Source organism: Oncorhynchus keta, chromosome 1, assembly GCF_023373465.1.
Source record: "Oncorhynchus keta strain PuntledgeMale-10-30-2019 chromosome 1, Oket_V2, whole genome shotgun sequence".
Classification (NCBI taxonomy): Eukaryota; Metazoa; Chordata; class Actinopteri; order Salmoniformes; family Salmonidae; genus Oncorhynchus; species Oncorhynchus keta.
The window spans coordinates 62,385,413-62,407,038 of NC_068421.1; the positions used below are offsets into that span (position 1 = coordinate 62,385,413).

At 42.3% G+C, this 21,626-nt stretch overlaps 2 protein-coding genes and 1 long non-coding RNA gene across 3 annotated transcripts; 2 read left to right on the forward strand and 1 right to left on the reverse strand.

Moving 5' to 3' along the window:
- The first annotated feature begins 53 nt into the window (after positions 1 to 53).
- slc35a3a (solute carrier family 35 member A3a) lies at positions 54 to 13,061 on the forward strand. The gene is made up of 8 exons (XM_035780791.2): positions 54 to 413; positions 992 to 1,208; positions 1,378 to 1,532; positions 6,534 to 6,656; positions 6,752 to 6,926; positions 7,439 to 7,557; positions 11,595 to 11,728; positions 11,842 to 13,061. Exons 2-8 carry the CDS (start codon positions 1,019 to 1,021, stop codon positions 11,930 to 11,932), a joined length of 987 nt encoding a protein of 328 aa, XP_035636684.1. The 5' UTR covers positions 54 to 413; positions 992 to 1,018; the 3' UTR covers positions 11,933 to 13,061.
- Positions 13,062 to 13,562: 501 nt separating this feature from the next.
- fam78bb (family with sequence similarity 78 member Bb) lies at positions 13,563 to 17,277 on the reverse strand. The gene is made up of 2 exons (XM_035780802.2): positions 16,003 to 17,277; positions 13,563 to 15,043 (listed from the first exon to the last, which is right to left on the reverse strand). The coding sequence occupies exons 1-2, from the start codon at positions 16,263 to 16,265 to the stop codon at positions 14,521 to 14,523; spliced, it is 786 nt and encodes a 261-aa protein (XP_035636695.1). The 5' UTR covers positions 16,266 to 17,277; the 3' UTR covers positions 13,563 to 14,520.
- On the forward strand, positions 17,055 to 19,751 carry LOC118390350 (uncharacterized). Its single transcript, XR_004826939.2, has 3 exons — positions 17,055 to 17,197; positions 18,724 to 18,831; positions 19,537 to 19,751. It is a non-coding gene; the product is annotated as an uncharacterized LOC118390350 (long non-coding RNA).
- The last annotated feature ends 1,875 nt before the right edge of the window (positions 19,752 to 21,626 follow it).

Below are 21,626 nucleotides of genomic sequence, written 5' to 3' on the forward strand. Positions count from 1 at the left end.
GTATTTCTATGGTCCACCCATCCAGCAGACGGCAGTAGAGAGCGGGCTGAAGGTTAGTTCTTAGTGTTCTGAGCAGATGAGGAAGCAAAAATACCGTACAAGGAAGTAAAATAATACGAAATGCTTTTTACTTAGCTATGTCGTTGCAACTTTAGACTAAATACTGTCATAACGCAGACAACAATTACGGTATAATGGACAACAACTTCGGTATGAAGGGGCAATGGTAGAATCACGTTGCTGTTAGCCAGCCTGGGTCAATGGACGCGAGGACTTGAACTGTGGATAAGTTACCTGGCTAGCTACTAACAGACAGATGAGCTCATTAGCGAGCGCTACAGCTCTCGCTTGAAGAATTACAGCTCAAATTCAACAGCTTTTGTATTACCTAGCTAGCTTTCCAGTGCTACCAGGTAGGTCTGCTAGTCTTGCACTATCAAACTGTATGAGATTGGGTCAGTGTCTCGAGCTAGTCTTGCCTGCTTCCTTGTTGATGAATGATTAGACACCTGCGCTAGCTAGCCAACTTTCTTGGAATGTGTCACTTGCTTTGACTGTAATCAAACTGAATTAAAAGTTGAAGTATTAAGTTGATCATTGAATGGTTAGCTTTCTGTCATTTGTTCAATGTAGCCTGACTTGTTTTGTCTAATCCTCATTGAAAGGGATTCTCCAATCATGAGAAGGTCCAAACGCACCTCTCACACTACAAATGAAAGGTAGTTCGTTTTTGATGATCATGGAAACTGTCAGTATGGCATTTGCTGGTGCCCTTGATCTTGTGGACAAAGAGAGGATTGTGTGTTGTTGTTAGTTAGCCAGCAGTAGGAGGCCAGCTTGGCTGCCGGGCTACAGTGTCAGTGTGAGCAAATGTTTCTTCACAGCCACTGAAGCTTACTCCAGTGCCAGACCACAGGAGCAAAAGAGTTGCAGCCATTTGGCCCATCGGTCCTTCCTTTGAATGTTTTAAGACTGTCCCCTCTCCCTGCAGACTGACTCCAGACTGACTGTCCCCAACATGGCATCCTCCAGGCTGAAGTACCTGTCTCTGGGGGTGCTGGTGTTCCAGACCACCTCTCTGGTGCTGACCATGCGCTACTCCCGCACCCTGCAGGGGGACGGTCACCGCTACCTGGCCTCCTCGGCTGTGGTGGTGGCTGAGTTCATGAAGATCATTACCTGTTTGCTGCTCGTCTTCAAGGAGCACAGTGAGTGGTCTGGATAGAGCTGCCTACTTCCCATCTGCAGTATAGGAAAATAATACTTTGTGTTTATGTATAAATTTAGGCCTAGAGGAAGACTCATGGAAGGGTTATGCAAGTTATAGCTCGGTATCTAAGTTTCCCTCTATTTACACCTCTCTCCTGTATGGCACAGGCTACAGTGTTCGGGCTCTGAGCAGTATTCTGAGGCAGGAGATAGCCCACAAACCTATAGAGACCCTGAAGCTGGCCATTCCTTCTGGGATCTACACCCTACAGAACAACCTGCTCTACGTGGCTCTGTCTAACCTAGATGCTGCCACCTACCAGGTAGAACAACCTGTTATGGAGAGTTTTTTTTCTCACCATCTCTACACACAATGCCCCATAATGACAAAGTGAAAACCTGTTTTAGACATTTTTGCAAATGTATTGAAAATTAAATGCACAAATACCTCATTTACATAAGTATTCACACCCGTGAGTCAATACATGTTAGAATCACCTTTGGCAATGATTATAGCTGTGACTCTTTCTGGGTAAGACTCGAAGAGCTCCTGGATTGTACAATATTATTCAAGGTCTGTCAAGTTGGTTGTTCATCATTACTAGACAGTCATTTTCAAGTCTTGCCATAGATTCTCAAGACGATTTAAGTCAACTGTAACTAGGCCACTCAGGAACATTCAATGTCGTCTTGGTAAGCTACTCCAGTGTATATTTGTTCTTGTGTTTTAGGTTTTTGTCCTGATGAAAGGTGAATTTGTATCACATTGTCTGTTGGAAAACAGACTGAACCAGGTTTTCCTCTAGTATTTTGCCTGTACTTAGCTCTATCCCACTTCTTTTTATCTGAAAATAACTCTCTAATCCTTGCCAAGTACAAGCATAACCATAAAATGCAGCCTGGTCTCATAGACTACACATAACATAGAAATTGTAAATCCAGAACAGTCAAATTAGTATGATATGTTACATTTGGTATTGTTACATAAGACAGACACTAACTTAAAGCAAAAACGAATGGACTTGAACATTTAGCAAACTAAAGGTTTTGTGTTTAAGTCACGGACAACTTTAGCAATTTAGCTAATTAGAAACTTTTTAACTACTTACTAATTTTTATCTACAGCTTCGATTGCCCTTTGCTTGAATTCCCTCCAAAAAAAATCCTCACTGAGTACATTTCAGGTCTGCTGAGTGCAAACTTAAACGTTGTGAAAATTCTGTGCAACTTCCAGCGCATAGAGGTTGTACCTGCTTTTAAGTTAGATTTAACAGTGGCCAAGAATGCTATTGTGGCTATTTGATCATAATGTTGGCCTACCATAAAAAGCAATGGTAAAAATGCATCTCATAACATTTTAACATAGAAATAGCTGTCCTATCATTCAGCCTACAGTAGCAGCCAATGTGTGGTGTTCAATGTAGGCCTACATTCCATGAGACATTTGAAAGAAACATGATTATGATTTTTCAACGCCGATACCGATTATTGGAGGACCAAAAAAGCCTATACCGATTAATCTGCCAATTTTTAAAATTTTTATTTGTAATAATGACAATTACAACAACTGAATGAGCACGTATTTTAACTTAATATAATACATCAATAAAATCAATTTAGCGTCAAATAAATAATGAAACATGTTCAATTGGGTTTAAATAATGCAAAAACAAAGTGTTGGAGAAGAAAGTAAAAGTGCAATATTTGCCAGGTAAAGAAGCTAACGTTTAAGTTCCTTGCTCACAACATGAGAACATATGAAAGCTGGTGGATCCTTTTAACATGAGTTCAATATTCCCAGACGTTTTAGGTTGTAGTTATTATAGGAATATTTCTCTCTACCGTTTGTATTTCATTAACCTTTGACTATTGGATGTTCTTATAGGCACTTTGGTATTGCCAGTGTAACAGTATAGCTTCCGTCCCTCTCCTCGCTCCTCCCTGGGCTCGAACCAGGAACACAACGACAACAGCCACCCTCGAAGCAGCGTTACCCATGCAGAGCAAGGGGAAACAACCACTCCAAGGCAAAGAGCGAGCGAGTGACGTTTGAAACGCTATTAGCGCTCGCTAACTAGCCAGCCATTTCACTTCGATTACACTAGCCTCATCTCGGGAGTTGATATGCTTGAAGTCATGAACAGCACAATGCAAAACGCACAAAAGTGCTGTTTGAATTAATGTTTACGCGCCTGCTTCTGCCTACTGCCGCTCAGTCAGATACTTAGATGCTTGTATGCTCAGTCAGATTATATGCAACGCAGGACACGCTAGATAATATCTAGTAATATCATCAACCATGTGTAGTTAACTAGTGATTATGATTGATTGCTTTTTATAAGATAAGTTTAATGCTAGCTAGAAACTTACCTTGTCTTACTGCATTCGCGTAACAGGCAGTCTCCTTGTGGAGTGCAACAAGAGGCAGGTCGTTATTGCGTTGGACTAGTTAACTGTAAGGTTGCAAGATTGGATCCCACGAGCTGACAAGGTGAAAATCTGTCATTCTGCGCCTGAACAAGGCAGTTAACCCACCGTTTCTAGGCCGTCATTGAAAATAAGAGTGCATTCTTAACTGACTTGCCTAGTTAAATAAAGATTAAATAAAGCGGCAAAATCGGTGTCCAAAAACACAGATTTCAGATTGTTATGAAAACTTTAAATCGGCTCTAATTAATCGGCCATTCCGATTTAATCGGTCGACCTCTACTTGACATTAACCTGTTTATCCACTTGACCTTCAGACAAGGAGGTGGCTGAATATTTTTTATTTGGTGTAAGAAACCACTTTACAAAGTAAAACGCATTATTACAGACAATCAGACACATTTTGCTACCCACTGCCTATTGGCTCCTTAGCTTATTCAAGGCTGTCTCAAAATACAACACTGCCCCTTTAAGGCAAAAAAATAGCTCTTTACCTGACTCGCTTTTCAAAGATGTCTAGAAATGTACATATTTTGTGCTCTTGTAGGAAGCAATCACTCCCCTATTGCTAACTACACATGATCTGTAACTGGGCTGATAACTCACTAACTTGCTAAATATATTAATAGACTGTGCTCACATGGCTACATGCTGATCTCAAAACAGGCAGCATCTACTCACGACTGCTGTACTGTAAACACAGTACAGTTCAAAGTAAATGGCACAGATCCATATAAACAATGGTCTATTTGCATATATGGCTACTGCAGCGCTGATTGGGGGCGGCAGCGTAGCCTAGTGGTTAGAGTGTTGGACTAGTAACTGGAAGGTTGCGAGTTCAAACCCCCGAGCTGACACGGTACAAATCTGTCGTTCTGCCCCTGAACAGGCAGTTAACCCACTGTTCCCAGGCCGTCATTGAAAATAAGAATGTGTTCTTAACTGACTTGCCTGCTTAAATAAAGGTAAAATAAAATATAAAAACATGTTTATGCTGCACTGGTCTGTGTAGAATAAGTCAATGCATATGGAATCCTACTCCCATGCATTATGCCTACAACAATCTCGTGCATTGTTAGTTTTGTTTTGGTGTGTTGCGTTTAAAAGTGGCTAATATTGCATTTATTCGATGACAATTGCTGCAGATTTTCACCTTGTCAGCTCAGGGGATCCAATCTCGCAACCTTACAGTTAACTAGTCTAATTGATAGTGTTAACAGGGAAAACGCTCAGAAAAGTGCTACCAACGTTTTCTGAGTCAAGATCACTTTTTGAGTCAAAATGCAAGCCGAGATCTAGCCTATGCAATATTAACCAATTACAAACAGTACTGTAACAATTAGGTTGTTGTAGTAAGCTATAGGCCCAATACACGATCACTGCATATTGGCTTTGCTTGATTGCCCTACCAATGCATTGTTGTTTGGGCCATTTAAAAAAATATATATTTCGAAGTTTGAGGTTCGGGGCGGCAGCGTAGCCTAGTGGTTAGAGCGTTGGACTAGTAACCGGAAGGTTGCGAGTTCAAACCCCCGAGCTGACAAGGTACAAATCTGTCGTTCTGCCCCTGAACAGGCAGTTAACCCACTGTTCCCAGGCCGTCATTGAAAATAAAAAGATGTAGGAACACAAGGCTTTTTATCATTGGGTTTTTTACAGAAATGTTTGGTGATTGACTAGGAATGCTTTGGAGATCAACCACTGGATCGTGATCGACCAGTTGGTGACCACTGCTCTAGAAAGTTGAGTGAAGTTCAGTCTCGTGCTTCTCTCTGTGGGCTGATATTTCTTCTGCGCCGCAGACTCGGGGCTACTGCGTGCTGCTTTAGAGGGAACATTGTTTACAACTACTTAGCATGTTCGCTAACCCTTCCCCTAACCTTAATCCTTTAACATAATACAATACATAATACTAGCAAACATTAGCCACTACAAATTGGAATTTGTAACATATCATACAAAATGGATGCTGGACATCCAAAAATGAATACATACCATACATGTATCATACTAAATGGAGTATCTCGGATTTACGTGTACAGAATAATACGAAATCTTCTGAGACCAGGTTGTAACACGATGAAGCCATCATCATACTTGATAAAATAAAGAGTTGGGTTTGCCCCAAATATACCACTTTGTCTTCAGGACATAAAGTGAATTTCTTTGCCACATTTTTTGCAGTTTTAATTTAATGCCTTATTGAAAACAGGGAGCATGTTTTGGAATATTTTTATTCTGTATAGAGTTTCTTATTTTCACTGTCATTTAGATTAGAATTGTGGAATAACTGCAAGGTTGTCGATCCATCCTCAGTTTTCTCCTATCACTGCCATTAAACTCTAACTGTTTTAAAGTCATCATTGGCCTCCTGGTGAAATGTATGCTTTTTATTTTATTTTTTACCAGTCTACCAATAGGTGCCCTTCATTGCGAGGTATTGGAAAACCTACCTGGTCTTTTTGGTTGCATCTGTGTTTGAAACCTTACAGATAATTGTCTATGTGTGGGGAAACAAGTCATTCAAAATCATGTTAAACACTATTGCACACAGAGTCCATCCAACTTCTTATGTGACTTGTTAAGCAAATCTTTACTCCCTGAACTAATTTTAGGCTTCTCCATAACAAGTGTGTTTGAATACTTATTGACTCCTTTCAGCTTTGAATTTTTAATTAATTTGTTACAATTTCAAAAAAACATTCCTGTTTGACATTATGGGGTATTGTGTGTAGGCCAGTGACAAATAGTACATTCAGGCTGTAACACAACACAATGTGGAAAAGGTCGAGGGGTGTGAATACTTTCTGAAGGCACTGTATTAGTGTCTGGAGTAGTATATTTTTTTATGGTGTCAAAATGGTGTCCCCTGTTTTCCCGTTGTCTGTCTCCACCAGGTGACCTACCAGCTGAAGATCCTTACCACAGCTCTCTTCTCAGTGTCCATGCTGGGCCGGAGACTGGGTGTGTACCAGTGGCTCTCCCTGCTCATCCTCATGGCTGGGGTTGCACTGGTGCAGGTAAACTCTACTCTTAACTCCTTTACAATCTACCATTTTTTTTTCAAACCTGCATTTTACACACTCCAGTATGTTTGTGTGTGTCCAATGTCTAGTGGCCCTCTGAGTCCCCTGGGGCCCCTGAGAAGGAGCAGCTGTCTGCGGGGTCCCAGTTTGTTGGCGTGGCGGCGGTGCTGGTGGCCTGCTTCTCCAGTGGCTTTGCTGGCGTTTACTTTGAGAAGATCCTGAAAGAGACAAAACAGAGTGTCTGGGTCCGCAACATCCAACTGGGTCAGTATGAAACGGTTCTACTATACTAGGGTTGTAAGGGCACTTGTTCCAGTTTTCCGTCCCAGAATTACTCTGTTATTATCAAATAAATATTATTTATGACAGAGCTCTAGTACTGTGTCTTTGAAGTGAGTTCTTAGTGTTCCTTCCTCCTCACTGAAACCCTACATTTTCTCTGTGTCAAATGAGTCTTCCTGCTGAGTTTTTTTATTTTTATAGCCGAACATGTGAAGCGTGTTAATTCTCCTGTGATTAATTTCCTGGTGTGAACTTGTGCTAGTTTTCTGTATAGAGTTTCTGCATCGAGAAAATGCTGCATTCATCCTCATACACATTGGATGAGACGAGTGTTTTAACATGAATGTCTATGGATGTAGACATATAGTTTTTTTCAGTCAATCACTGCAGGTTATTGTTTTTGGTGAAAGCTGGCAGGGTTACGTTAAATCCATTTTCCTATCATTCATATTCAGTTCAAACTCACATCATCTGACCTGTTTGTCTGTGTGTAGGAATGTTTGGCCTGGTGTTTGGTCTGATGGGGATGTTTGCGTATGATGGGGAGAGGGTCCAAGAGTCTGGGATGTTCCAGGGATACAACACAGTCACCTGGATAGTGGTGGCTCTGCAGGTACATCTCACTATTATTTGTTTTTACTTCACCTGTGAGCTGCAGGTCAAATGTAGTCAGTGTGTATTGTTAGTTCACAAGCTACAAATGTGGAGAAATGGTGTTGTTAGATTCTAAACAAACAGAGTAAAACTCACAGACAACTAGTAAAGATCAAACCAAGTTTATTCACCCACTGGGTCACACCGCTGCATAAGACAAAGACATATTTACACAAGCACTGGTATTTAAACCGTCCTTCTATGCTGAGGCATCTCACACCTTGACAGCCAATACATCTCTGTTGCTAGACAGGACTTTAGTGATGCCTGTTCTTTCTCACTTCATCTGGCTTGACCTGACCTTGGCCCAAATTCCTCACTCCTCTCCAACTCACGGCTGTCCTGTTGACTTGTACCAGACTGGCCCTTTTCTCCATAGTATACCTGATCAATAACATGTTCTGACAGAATGTAAACATTCTGCGTTTCCCTTTCTCCCTCAGTAACATGGAATAAGGACATTTCAAGTTTAAAAGTCAGAACCAGTCGTGGCCAAAAGTTTTGAGAATGACACAAATATTAATTTCCACAAAGTTAGCTGCTTCAGTGTCTTCAGATATTTTTGTCAGATGTTACTATGGAATACTGAAGTATAATTACAAACATTTCATAAGTCTCAAAAGCTTTTATTGACAATTACATGAAGTTGATGCAAAGAGTGAATATTTGCAGTGTTGACCCTTCTTTTAAGACCTCTGCAATCCGCCCTGGCATGCTGTCCTGACTGATGGCAGCCCATTCTTGCATAATAAATGCTCTGAGTTTTTCAGAATTTGTGGGTTTTTGTTTGTCCACTCGCCTCTTGAGGATTGAACACAAGTTCTCAATGGTATTAAGGTCTGGGGAGTTTCCTGGCCATGGACCCAAAATATCGATGTTTTGTTCCCCGAGCCACCTAGTTATCACTTTTGCCTTATGGCAAGGTGCTCCATCATGCTGGAAATGGCATTGTTCGTCACCAAACTGTTCCTGGATGGTTGGGAGGAGTTGCTCTCGGAGGATGTGTTGGTACCATTCTTTATTCATGGCTGTGTTATTTGGCCAAATTGTGAGTGAGCCCACTCCCTTGGCTGAGAAGCAACCCCACACATGAATGGTCTCAGGATGCTTTACTGTTGGCATGACACAGGACTGATGGTAGCGCTCACCTTGTCTTCTCCGGACAAGCTTATTTCCTGATGTCCCTAACAATCAGAGAGAGGATTCATCAGAGAAAGTGACTTTACCCCAGTCCTCAGCAGTCCAATCCCTGTGCCTTTTGCAGAATATCAGTATGTCCCTGATGTTTTTCCTGGAGAGAAATGGCTTCTTTGCTGCCCTTCTTGACATCAGGCCATCCTCCAAAAGTCTTCGCCTCACTGTTAGAGGTCGACCGAGTATGATTTTTCAACACCAATATCGATTTAAAAAATACTATTTATTTATTTGTAATAATGACAATTACAACAATACTGAATGAACACTTTTATTTTAACTTAATATAATACATCAATAAAATAAAATTAGCCTCAAATAAATAATGAAACATGTTCAATTTGGTTAAATAATGCAAAAACAGTGTTGGAGAAGAAAGTAAAAGTGCAATATGTGCCATGTAAAAAAGTTCCTTGCTCAGAACATATGAAAGCTGGTGGTTCCTTTTAACATGAGTCTTCAATATTCCCAGGTAAGAAGTTTTAGGGTGTAGTTATTATAGGAATTATAGGACTATTTCTCTCTATACCATTTATATTTAATTAACCTTTGACTATCGGATGTTCTTCTAGGCACTTTAGTATTGCCAGTGTAACAGTATAGCTTCCGTCCCTCTCCTCGCCCCTACCTGGGCTCGAACCAGGAACACATCGAAACCCTAACCCCTTGCAGAGCAAGGGGAACAACTACTTCAAGGTCTGAGTGAGCGCTTTCACCGATTGAAACGCTATTAGTGCGTACCCCGCTAACTAGCTAGCCATTTTACATCGGTTACACCAGCCTAATCTCGGGAGTTGATAGGCTTGAAGTCATAAACAGCTCAATGCTTGAAGCATAACGAAGAGCTGCTGGCAAACGCACGCAAGTGCTGTTTGAATGGATGCTTACGAGCCTGCTTCTGCCTAACACCGCTCAGTCAGACTGCTCTATGAAATATCAAATCATAAACTTTATTATAACATAACACACAGAAATACGAGCCTTAGGTCATTAATATGGTCAAATCCGGAAACTATCATTTCGAAAAAGAAAAACGTTTATTCTTTCAGTGAAATATGGAACTGTTACATATTTTATCAAACGGGTGGCATCCTTAAGTCTAATTATTGCTGTTACATTGTACAACCTTCAATGTTATGTCATAATTATGTACAATTCTGGCAAATTAATTACAGGCTTTGTTAGGAATAAATGGTCTTCACACAGTTCACAATGAGCCATGCGGCCCAAACTGCTGCATATACCCTGACTGCTTGCACGGAACGCAAGAGAAGTGACAATTTCCCTAGTTAAAAGAAAGTCATGTTAACAGGCAATATTAACTAAATATGCAGGTTTAAAAATATATACTAGTGTATTGATTTTAAAGAAAGGCATTGATGTTTATGGTTAGGTACATTGGTGCAACGACAGTGCTTTTTTCGCCAATGCGCTTGTTAAATCATCACCCGTTTGGAGAAGTAGGCTGTGATTCGATAAGAAATCAACAGGCACCGCATCGATTATATGCAACGCAGGACACGCTAGATTAATAGTAATATCATCAACCATGTGTAGTTAACTAGTGATTATGTTAAGGTTGATTTGTTTTTTCTTAAGATAAGTTTAATGCCAGCTAGCAATTTACCTTGGCTTCTTGCTGCACTCGCGTAACAGGTAGTCAGCCTGCCACGTGGAGTGCAATGTAAGGCAGGTGGTTAGAGCGTTGGACTAGTAACCGGAAGGTTGCAAGATCGAATCCCCGAGCTGACGAGGTAAAAATCTGTTCTGCCCCTGAACAAGGCAGTTAACCCACCGTTTCTAGGCAGTCATTGAAAATAAGAATGTGTTCTTAACTGACTTGTCCAGTTAAATAAAGGTATAAAAATGTTTGAAAAATCATCCACAATCGGTGTCCAAAAATACAGATTTCAGATTGTTATGAAAACTTGAAATCGGCCCTAATTAATCAGCCATTCCGATTAATCGGTCGACCTCTACTCGCTGTGCGTGCAGATGCACTCACACCTGCCTGCTACCATTCCTGAGCAAGCTCTCTACTGGTGGTGCCTCGATCCCGTAGCTGAATCAACGGTCCTAGCGCTTGCTGGACTTTCTTGGGCGCCCTGAATCCTTCACAACAATTGAACCTCTCTCCTTGAAGTTCTTTATGATACGATAAATTGTTTATTTATGTGCAGTCTTACTGGCAGCAATATCATTGCCTGTGAAGCCCTTTTTGTGCATAGCAATGATGACGGTACGTGTTTCCTTGCAGGTAACCATGGTTGACAGAGGAAGAACAATGATTCCAAGCACCACACTCCTTTTGAAGCTTCCAGTCTGTTATTCAAACTTAATCAGCATGACAGAGTGATCTCCAGCCTTGTCCTCGTCAACACTCACACCTGTGTTAACGAGAGAATCACTGACATGATGTCAGCTGGTCCTTTTGTGGCAGGGCTGAATTGCAGTGGAAATATTTTGGGGGGATTCAGTTCATTTGCATGGCAAAGAGGGACTTTGCAATTAATTGCAATTCATCTGATCACTCTTCATAACATTCGGAGTATATGCAAATTGCCATCATACAAACTGAGGCAGCAGACATGAAATTAATATTTGTCATTCTCAACATTTTTGGCCACGACTGTACAGTTTTAATGGAAAATTCTTGCACTTTTAATCATGTTGAATGAATATTACCATGCCTCTTGACTAAGGTGCTATTGCTTGATCTAGTTCCAATTGTGTGAGCTTTGTAGTATTAGTGTCCCTTTGCCCACTGCTCATCCAGTCCATATCTGGTGTGTGTTTCTCTAGGCACTAGGAGGGCTGGTTATAGCAGCTGTCATCAAGTATGCAGACAACATCCTGAAGGGTTTCGCTACGTCTCTCTCCATCATTCTGTCAACACTCATCTCCTACTTCTGGCTGCAGGACTTCGACCCAACTAGGTTCTCACGCAACACACACATTCTCTCTTGAGATGGGTTATTTTAATTACCTAATTAAATGTTGTTTGTCTCTGACATGTGTAATGCTGTGTCTTGTCTTTTGTCCTCTCCAGTGTGTTCTTCATGGGTGCAGTGCTGGTCATCACGGCCACCTTCCTGTATGGCTACGAGGGCAAGCCCTCCCCCAACCCCAGTCGTGCCTAGGGGACATCGCAGAGGGGGGAAAAGGAGGTCCGAAAGAGAGATCAGGTAAAAGAAGATATGAGAAGAAGAAAGTGGAGAGGAAGAGAGAAGTGGAGTGAAGGACACTAGACTAGTGGCATTGAGATGGGCCTCTGACACCATGAAGTGCATCAACTATGAAATGTGACCAGGAAGTAGCCAGACAAGGCTGTTCCTCACCATGGTTACCACTACAGAGAAATACACCCATGAGAAATAGACCCATGAGTCATGACCAAGCTGAGCAGTGTACTGGTCAGCCAGCTTACCGCACTGGGCCAAAACTAGTTGGGGTGGTTCCCCTGTCTTAATGTTACTGTCATCAGCTAAATCATGAAGATGATGGTAAACAAAGACACCATAATGTTCACACATGACTTGTGACAATAGTCCAGATGTATTGGACTCCACAGACTTACTGATGACATACTGATGAACTATGTTGCTGTCTCACTGCTGTAGAGACTGTTTGTGGGTCGTTCCACAAACTGTGTGCCTTTTGCGCCCCTTTGATATTTTAAGTAAACATGGTGCACCAATATTACATTTTTAAAAGTCTTATATTAATTGAAGTGCCCTTTTGTGTATATACTGTATTTCTAAAGATGATTATTTATTTAATGTGATTAGTTATTAATTTACATTTTTCCCAAATTTTAAGGTCAACCCTGTTACCTGAACTTCATTCGCATTTAAAATATAAAGAAACACTGAACATCTAATTGTCAAACCATATAGTGTAAAAAAATCTGGTTCTACTCTTTTTGGCCATTTTCTGTCACAAGGGGATTTATGGCTGTTTTTGAGATTAAATCGTCAACCCTGTTACTTTAATTGGCCTTTACTATAGTATCTTTTTGAGATGGGAAAAATTGTTTTTATGAAGTTGAACATGTGGTCTTTGACAGTGTTAAATTATGTGAAATCAAACACTTTTTTTCCCAAGTTACACTACTCAAAAGGCACCCAATTGGTGAAACGACCCTTGTACTTTTCCTCTCCTTGTCACTTGATTTGTTATTTGGGGAAGCGGGTAAGAATGACTTTGTTACTGTATTTACCAATCATGAGGAACGCACGTCCATAAAGAAAATGTGTCCTACATCAAAGATGAGTGTGTCATTTAGAAACTCTACAAGTGCTCTGATCCAAGAGATGCAAACACAGTCACACTCATGCTCTCCCTATTATATCTGACAGTAATACATCTTCTGAGTGCATATTGTGCATGAGACCTATAGAGGATGAACTGATTCCACTGACCCTCTGTCAACACCGAAACATGAATACGCAGCAGCTGTGTGTACACTGGCAATGTGGGACTGAGGGGAACAACTATTACACTTGCAGATTAATTCAAAGACGTTCTTATAACACGCAAACATGTTTTACCTTCATTTTATTGAATTAAAAACAATGCTTGCATGCTAAATCTCCCACCCATCCATAATGAAACCCTTTGGAATACCTGTCTATGTTGTCCCACTGTACATGTGATTGAATGTACAGTTCTGTACATCCTCCAGTGCCTGAGAACAGAATGACTCGGACATCTGTTACTGTGAATGACTGGCTCTCAATGGACGTTTGTCACCATACACAGTATGTGATATGACCTTCAATATAAACAGTTGATTTGTAATATCCTATTCAACCCACTTGTCCCTCATAGAATTATGGCTTGGGTGTAGTCACAGAGGGTGTGTGTGTGTGTGTAGTCACAGAGGGTGTGTGTGTGTGCATGCGTGTGTAGTCGCAGAGGGGATGTGTGTATCAGTGTAAAGGCTAGTATGGTTTGCACCTCAGTAATGAGCAGCATGGGGAGTTCATTTTGTTACATTTTCAGACTGTCTCCTCTGTACATCATACCTGACCTGGCCCACACTGCTGTTCTCATTGGCCATTCTGTAGGTGGCTATAGAGAGCCTGTCTTCCCCTTCTACCAGTAACACATTCATCCTTGTCTGTAACTGTACTGAGCATGAAGGCTGCATTTAAATGTACTACAATCTTTGTTCTTACATATAAAATACATTATACTCCCCAATCTCACCTGTATTATACCCATAAAGCCACATACATGTACTGCTGGGCCTCTCACACCTCGGGTTAGTCTCAAATGGCCACCTATTCTCCACATAGTGCATTACCTTTAACCAGAGCCAAAGGGTAATGGGGTTCCATTTGAGACACAACCCTCTACATCACTGTCATAGAGCCAGAACAGTCTGTAATTAAAGATAGCTGCTCTCATCTCGGTGAGGCAGCATGGTGTGCAGTAGGCTACAGGCTGCTCCCCTAGAGTGTAGCCTACTCTGAGCCCTGCTGGGCCTGGAACACTCACAAAGGACTAGTCCTCTCTGCTTCTCTAGGACAGAGGATGTTATTAAGGCAGAGGTCCCTCTGTGGGTCTGGTCTGTATTTAGGCTTTGGTCCAGGCAGCAGTCCTCTCTCTCTACTCAAAGGCAGTGGTTGGGATTTAAGGCGGCTGTCCTCCAAGTTTCTGTCCATATTGATCTCATAATGGCAGGATGTCTGGGCCCTAGTTACACCTCCCTTCCCTCTCTCTGCTACTTAGGAGGGATGACCACTAGGGGTGGGCCCTTCCTGGGCCTCCACATCAGCACCTGGGCGTCGTTGGCGTTGGGCCTCCCCAGGGCGTTGGGGGGGATGGGCTCCATGTGGGTTAGGACGCGGGGCTGGTCCTGGTGCGTCCGGCCCGTCAGGGTGGCTCTGGAGCCCAGGGGCATGGAGGGGTCCACCAGGATGTCCACCCTCATGCGCCACTTGACTGTCTGCAGCAGGATCTTCTCCCGCGTGGCCGTGTTGAGGGCCACCAGCCAGGTGGTGAAGCTCTGGTCCCTCTTGATGCGGGTGAGCAGGGGCAGGTTACTGTCGCTGATGGGCACGGCCCAGGTCACACTGGGGTAGAAGTTATCGTTCATGCTGACGGTGAAGCGCAAGGGCTCGGAGGTGGGCCCCGCCAGGGTGACCGTCTCGGTGGTGTTGCCGTACCAGGGGTAGCTCACCCCGTCTGAGTCACTGATGGCCCTCACAAGACCTTCACGCAGCTCTGGTAGCTCCCAGCTAGACCTGCAGGAGGACAACAAGTCAGAGGTCAAACTACAGTTGAATAGATGATGGGTTGGAACCTGTTCTTAGTGGGTCATGGATTAGCACTGTGTTGAACTGTAGGTTCACAAGGAGATTCAAAGGGCTTTAGCTGTCTCACGCAGCACATTACATTTGGGAGCCTCTGTGTTAGACATTCTCAAAAAGAACAGAGTAAGACATACAAATACATAGAAGATGTTTGATAAATGTATTTCACCTCAGGGCTCCATACTGTAGACTATGTATGATAGATAGATGGTTCAGTGAGTCAGTGGAATAATATCTTGTGTTTTCCGGCCAATGAGAGGGTGTCGGCTGGTGTGATCTGATGCCACGTTCTCCCCTTCAGATCAGCTCCATTTGTCATGTTTTTCTGCTGCACCCCTAGACCCCCCATCCCCAGTCAGGATTAAACACCTCCTCACATATGCCTCCTCCAGAGAAAAACACCCCCAGGCAGTGCTGGAGGAGGCTGTATGTGTTACTCGTCAGTGGGTGTGTGATTCTGTCTCCTGGAGAGAAGGGAGCGTGGGAGTGTGTCAGTGCATCTCTCTCTCTCTCCCCCTTGTTTCTGTGAACACAATGTATGTCTAGGAGCAGTTGTGTAGCTCCTCTGTCATCTCTATTTTGATGGTGAAGTCACAGGAACAGAATCAATTGGAACAGAATCAATTGGAACAGAATCAATTGGTGGGGGTTTGAATGAAGGAGGTTGAGTGCATGGTTAACCTTCTGTTTGCACAAATGCTCTGCTACACATACACTCACACATATCCACATATCAAGTGTTGCGTTGCATTCATTTCAATTTTGATGGCACACAAAACACACACACTTCCTACAGCACCAGAGAAGTGACAGTTTGGGACAGAGCAGCAGAGGGAGGTGGGAGCAGCTGGGGAGCTTCAATCAGCAGCCTGGAGGAGAACTCAACTCACATGCCAATGTCATTGTAGGTGTTGTAGAATTCCATCTGTGTGCATGCCTGGATCCAACCCACCACCCAAGTCTCATTACGGGGAATAGGGGGCATCACTATCCGTGCAGAGGCCTTGAAATAGGCCGTCTTGTAGCGCAACACTATAGGAGAGTTCTCCTCAATAATTGTCGGGGAGTGATCGATAGTGGCGGAAACGTCATAGACCACTATGTTTTCGCGTTTGATGCGCGATTTACAGGCGATGCTCTGAATGCAGCCCATGATGAGATTAGGGTTCTAGTCAGTTGGACCAGACAGGATGATAACACTGTCACGTCCTATCGACCTACAAACAATATGATTAATATGTCACATTAGTCAATGCATTGCATGCATCCAAAAAGGCAATCAGTACCATTTACATTTATGCACAAAGATAAAACAGATAGGTGGTCAGATCTTAGGATAGGGGCGCAGATTAATTAAATAACATCAGTTGGTGGTATTGGATCCTCTCTACGCCTCGCATCGCAAGTGTAGCCTATCGGTGTCTGCGTGGCACTGCCCTCTCTTCCAGTCCGGGCTTCCGTGGGCTCCAGCCCCTCAAAATGATTCAAATCCATACGTCCTCTTGCAGGTCTGTGCCGGTTGATGCTGTTCTTTCGTCCCCGGGCTGTCATGTCACAAGCCGGGGGAGAGCGGCACACTCAGAGGCGTCGTGTCAATGGCCCAGTCGGGTGGTTGTAGTGATGCATGATGATGCGGCACTGGCGGCTCACGAGGCGCGCTTGATCCGAGCGATGACAATCTAGACCACCAGGCATTCCTCACCATGAGTGTAAAACGAAGGATAAAACACAGTCAATGCAGGGAGATCCCCCATTTTTTATTCAACGCTTCCTCTACATAATTGGCTGAACAACAGACTCGCGCTTTGATAAATCAGCGGGTGAAAAACAAGTGTTCAAGAACCCTAGAAATCATAGACAACAGTTCTATCCAATCCGACAATCAGTGTATCGAATTGTTGCTGCATGGCTGATAAAATCCCCGTATGGACACATTAAGGATGCTGTCTTGTCTCCTCTTCTCTCCCAAGGCGATGCATCGTCTGGCGCTGTTCATCTTCCTTGCTGCTGATGATGCTGAGTGAACCAATGAACAAGCAGAGGGAGAGGGAGCGCGTGGGAGTGCCGGGAGTCCTTTATTTGGCGGTAACAGTCTGTGCTTTTCCTCCATGTCTTGAATGGCTATAGCCTATGACTGCTAGGCTACTCACATTCATCAAGTGTCTGCCTGGTGATAAGAATAGACCAATTGATGGTTGAATTTTTTTATGAGCTGCATATTCACAATCATGCAATGGAAAGCTATTGTCAAATCTAGCTCCATTCTTTGAAGGCAGCACAATTGATAAGGTCCGGACATAATTGTTTCATATGATTTTAGGACAAATCAAAATAAATAACGAGGAAAGCTTGATATTGTTATAAATAAATAGTACTTTTCCGAAAATAATTTATAGCCTTCGTCACTAGACTAATCTTTGTTTGACATGATGATGAACCACTATCGAGTTTTTTCCTTAGCTAATAAATCAACAAAGCTAAGCGTGGCATTATGAGCAGACAATACTGTCCCTTTTCAGCTAATAAGGACAAATAGGAGGTTCTACATTTCATTTATGCCACTTCGTATCACATATGCGATCGGCTCTGCGAGTGAATCTGATGTGTACAGTAGACAGAAGTAGCAAAGCACCTCACCTCCCCTTAATGACACACTGGAACTCTGCTGTCATCTTTCAGTGATCCATTTGCCTTGGAGTTGGTTAAAGATCACTCCTGCCTCCGAGTAGGCTACTTTTAACAAAATAATTTTTGCGTGTTCCTGATGATCCTACATGTTGTGTTTCTACTTGAAGGACTGGGCGCAGGGAAATAAACCCAGTGTGCCAAAATTGTGGAAGTATGTGAACATTTGAAATTAGAGGCTATCAGTCTAAAAGGCTTGCCTGTTTTGCATGTTATTTTGGCATTAATACGTGTCACATCAGTTTGCAAACAATGTCAAAAAAATATATATATATCATTGAGTTAAAAATGCCGCAGACACACATGGTCTCTTTTTTGATTTCTTGAGTAAGGCAGCTCCAAAATGCAGGCGTTTCAGCCTAGCTCAGTGCTTTCTGTGGTGGTGGGGGAGCCAGCAAAAAATATATAGGAGGATTGCGCTGTGATTGGCTCAGTGTTCTGTCACTCATGGGGACACTACATCATCGCAAAGTGTATGTCTTTAGTAAGGGTAGACATCCAAAATTTCAGCCCTTTGGGTCCTTCCTGCCTTAGAGTTATATTACAAGTGCCCTTCCAAGAAGGCTCAAGGTCTTTGGCCACAGATAAAATGACATCAAATCATGTTATATGTACAGTAGCTTTGGTTGGACTGATCATGTCAACATCTTACTTTCAAAGTCTCAGCTAGCAGTCATCATTATGAATCAAGTTGACAATTTACTGGCAAATCCTTTTAATCCTTGTCATATGAAGAGAAATAATGAAGATAAATTATAGATAAAATGTATCGGTGCTCATCGGCCATTGGACATAAAGATTGCGCAACAAAGTTGGAAATCGCATATTCAACAATAAGTCGTTTGGAAGGAATCAGTGGCTAACTGCAAGCAGTGCAAAACAACCAGTAGCCTGCTATTCAATGGAATGGCTGTGTTTTTTTCCAGAGTTCCCACCATAAATCCAGAAAATACCAGAATTTGATTTGATGGCAACGTTTGAATACAAAACCGCCGCGCCACCTTCATGTTTAAGTGAGCACAACACAAGCTAAGGTGAGTCCAAAAATGTCTTGTATGCTGCTGCATAAATTATGTAATATGCCATGGGGATATGTATACTGTAGCTAAGAAAGTAATACTAAGTGTATGTTGTGTAGTAAGCTGTTAGTAGCCCATGTGCCTCACCCTAATAATTTGGTCTATTTTTACCTCTTAATTTCACCTAACGTTACTGTTCTGACTCGGTGGTGCTGCACATGTAGCCTATAACCTGTTTTAGAGAAATGTCATCATCTAATATTGAAAGAGGTTTCATTGTCTGTTTAAATGCACCCTTTATTTATCCTATGGTTCTGACTTGGTGTACAGGGAAAATACTGTAAGAGCAGCTGATGTGCAGCATTCTGTCGCTGTACATTTCAAAAGTGCTGAACACATTGTCATGTATTGTCGTATTATGTCTCGTTCCTGTTCTTTCTCTTCACCCCGTCTCCCTCTGCTGGTTGTATTAGGTTACCTTCTCTTCCTCTCCTTCCCCCAGCTGTTCCTCATCTTCTCTAACTACCTCGTTCACCCTTTTCCCACCTGTTCCCTTTTTCCCTCTGATTAGGTCTCTATTTCTCTCTCTGTTCCTGCTTCTGTCTTTGTCAGATTCTCGTTTGAGTTTCTCATGCCAGAACCAAACTATCGTCTTGTTTGCTTCACCCTTGTCCCGTCCTGTCGGAATCTACCTGTTCATCTGATGCTACGTGTGATCAGGTACCTCTGTCCTCTACGACCCGCGCCTACCCAGAGAGACCAGCAGTCTGTCGCCGCTCACCCAGCTATTCGCCTCTGCTGCTAAGAAGGGGACTCTTCTGTAATTATCAAAAGGACTTTATGATTCATTTGTCGCCCTCTCTGCGGGTTGTCTATTTTGCCATTATATACATCTGAAGAGGATCTATGTCTTCCCTGTGTTTTGACATTAAAGGACTCTGTATTTGTTAAACCGCTTTTGGGTCCTCACTCACGTGCATAACACACAAAGTTAAATTGACTACGTCCTTCGTCACTCGTTAATTTCTTAATCGAAATTACAGAACGCCTCTTATCCGCTCATTGTTCCCTTATGCCATAGTTTGTACATTTCAATTGTCAGTAGAAACCACATTTGCTTAAGCAAGTCAGCCATATCACTTATCTTTTTTTTTAAAGGCAGTGAACAAGGCTGGTTTGGTGGTTATGCGTGTTGCTAGTATGTACTAACTGGCCATGAAAAATACTGTGTTTAAGAAAATATATATAACATTTCTAAAGAAAATCAGATAGTAATTTGTTTTCAACGTGAGGCCATGAGAGATTCTGATGCATTTGGATAATATTCATCTGGTTAGAGCAATGAAGAGCAAATCTGGCAGCCCTGTTTTGAGCCATTTAGAGCTTTTTTTTATCTCTTTCTTTGCTGCAGCTGACCATATACAGTTGAAGTTGGAAGTTTACATACACTTAGGTTGGAGTCATTCAAACTTGTTTTTTCAACCACTTCACTAATTTCTTGTTAATAAACTAGAGTTTTGGCAAGTCGGTTAGGACATCTACTTTGTGCATGACACGTCATTTTTCCAACAATTATTTACAGACAGACTATTTCACTGTAATCACAATTTCAGTGGGTCAGAAGTTTACATACACTAAGTTGACTGTGCCTTTACACAGCTTGGAAAATTCCATAAAATTATGTCATAGCTTTAGAAGCTTCTGAAAAGCTAATTGACATTATTTTAGTCAATTGGAGTGTACCTTTGGATGTATTTCAAGCGCTACCTTCAAACTCAGTACTTCCTTGCTTGACTTCATGGGAAAATCAAAAGAAATCTGCCAAGTCCTCAGAAAAAAATGTAGACCTCCACAAGTCTGGTTCATCCTTGGGAGCAATTTCCAAACACCTGAAGGTACCACGTTCATCTGTACAAACAATAGTACGCAAGTATAAACACTATGGGACCACGCAGCCGTCATACCGCTCAGGAAGGAGACGCATTCTGTCTCCTAGAGATGAACGTACATTGGTGCGAAAAGTGCAAATCAATCCCAGAGCAAAGGACCTTGTGAAGATGCTGGAGGAAACAGGTACAAAAGTATCTATATCCACAGTAAAAACGAGTCCTATATCGACATAACCTGAAAGGTCACTCAGCAAGGAAGAATCCACTGCTCCAAAACCGCCAAAGTCAGGCTACGGTTTGCAACTGCACATGGGGACAAAGATCATACTTTTTGGAGAAATGTTCTCTGGTCTGATGAAACAAAAATAGAACTGTTTGGCCATAATGACCATTGTTATGTTTGGAGGTAAAAGGGGGATGCTTGCAAGCTGAAGAACACCATCCCAACCGTGAAGCACGAGGGTGGCAGCATCATGTTGTGGGGGTGCCTTGCTGCAGGAGGGACTGGTGCACTTCACAAAATAGATGGCATCATGAGTCAGGAAAATTATGTGGATATATTGAAGCAACATCTCAAGACATTGAAGTTTGGTCGCAAATGGGTCTTCCAAATGGACAAATACCCCAAACATACTTCCAAAGTTGTGGCAAAATGGCTTAACTTCCTTGCACTTTCTATCTTGCCATGTGGCTCTGTTATTATGATTCTGGGTAATACATTTTTAAAATAGTTTTTCACACTTTGTTGTATGCATGTTTGAAGATAGGAAAGTATACATCTATATTAGTATTAAGCAGATTGTTGTGCCATGAGGTATAATGTATCATGATGAACGGATATCAAAACCGTGAGGCAAAATGACGTTCAATGATGAGACCCATTCCCAAATTTCCAACTTTTAATGGTAGAGGCAAATACAG

Coding starts and splice junctions, on each gene's coding strand:
- slc35a3a (XM_035780791.2), top strand. CDS start 1,019: ATGGCATCCTCCAGGCTGAAGTACCTGTCTCTGGGGGTGCTGGTGTTC. Junction 6,927..7,438: donor GGTCCGCAACATCCAACTGG/GTCAGTATGAAA, acceptor GTCTGTGTGTAG/GAATGTTTGGCCTGGTGTTT. Junction 7,558..11,594: donor GGATAGTGGTGGCTCTGCAG/GTACATCTCACT, acceptor GTGTTTCTCTAG/GCACTAGGAGGGCTGGTTAT.
- fam78bb (XM_035780802.2), bottom strand. CDS start 16,265: ATGGGCTGCATTCAGAGCATCGCCTGTAAATCGCGCATCAAACGCGAA. Junction 15,044..16,002: donor ACCTACAATGACATTGGCAT/GTGAGTTGAGTT, acceptor GTCCTCCTGCAG/GTCTAGCTGGGAGCTACCAG.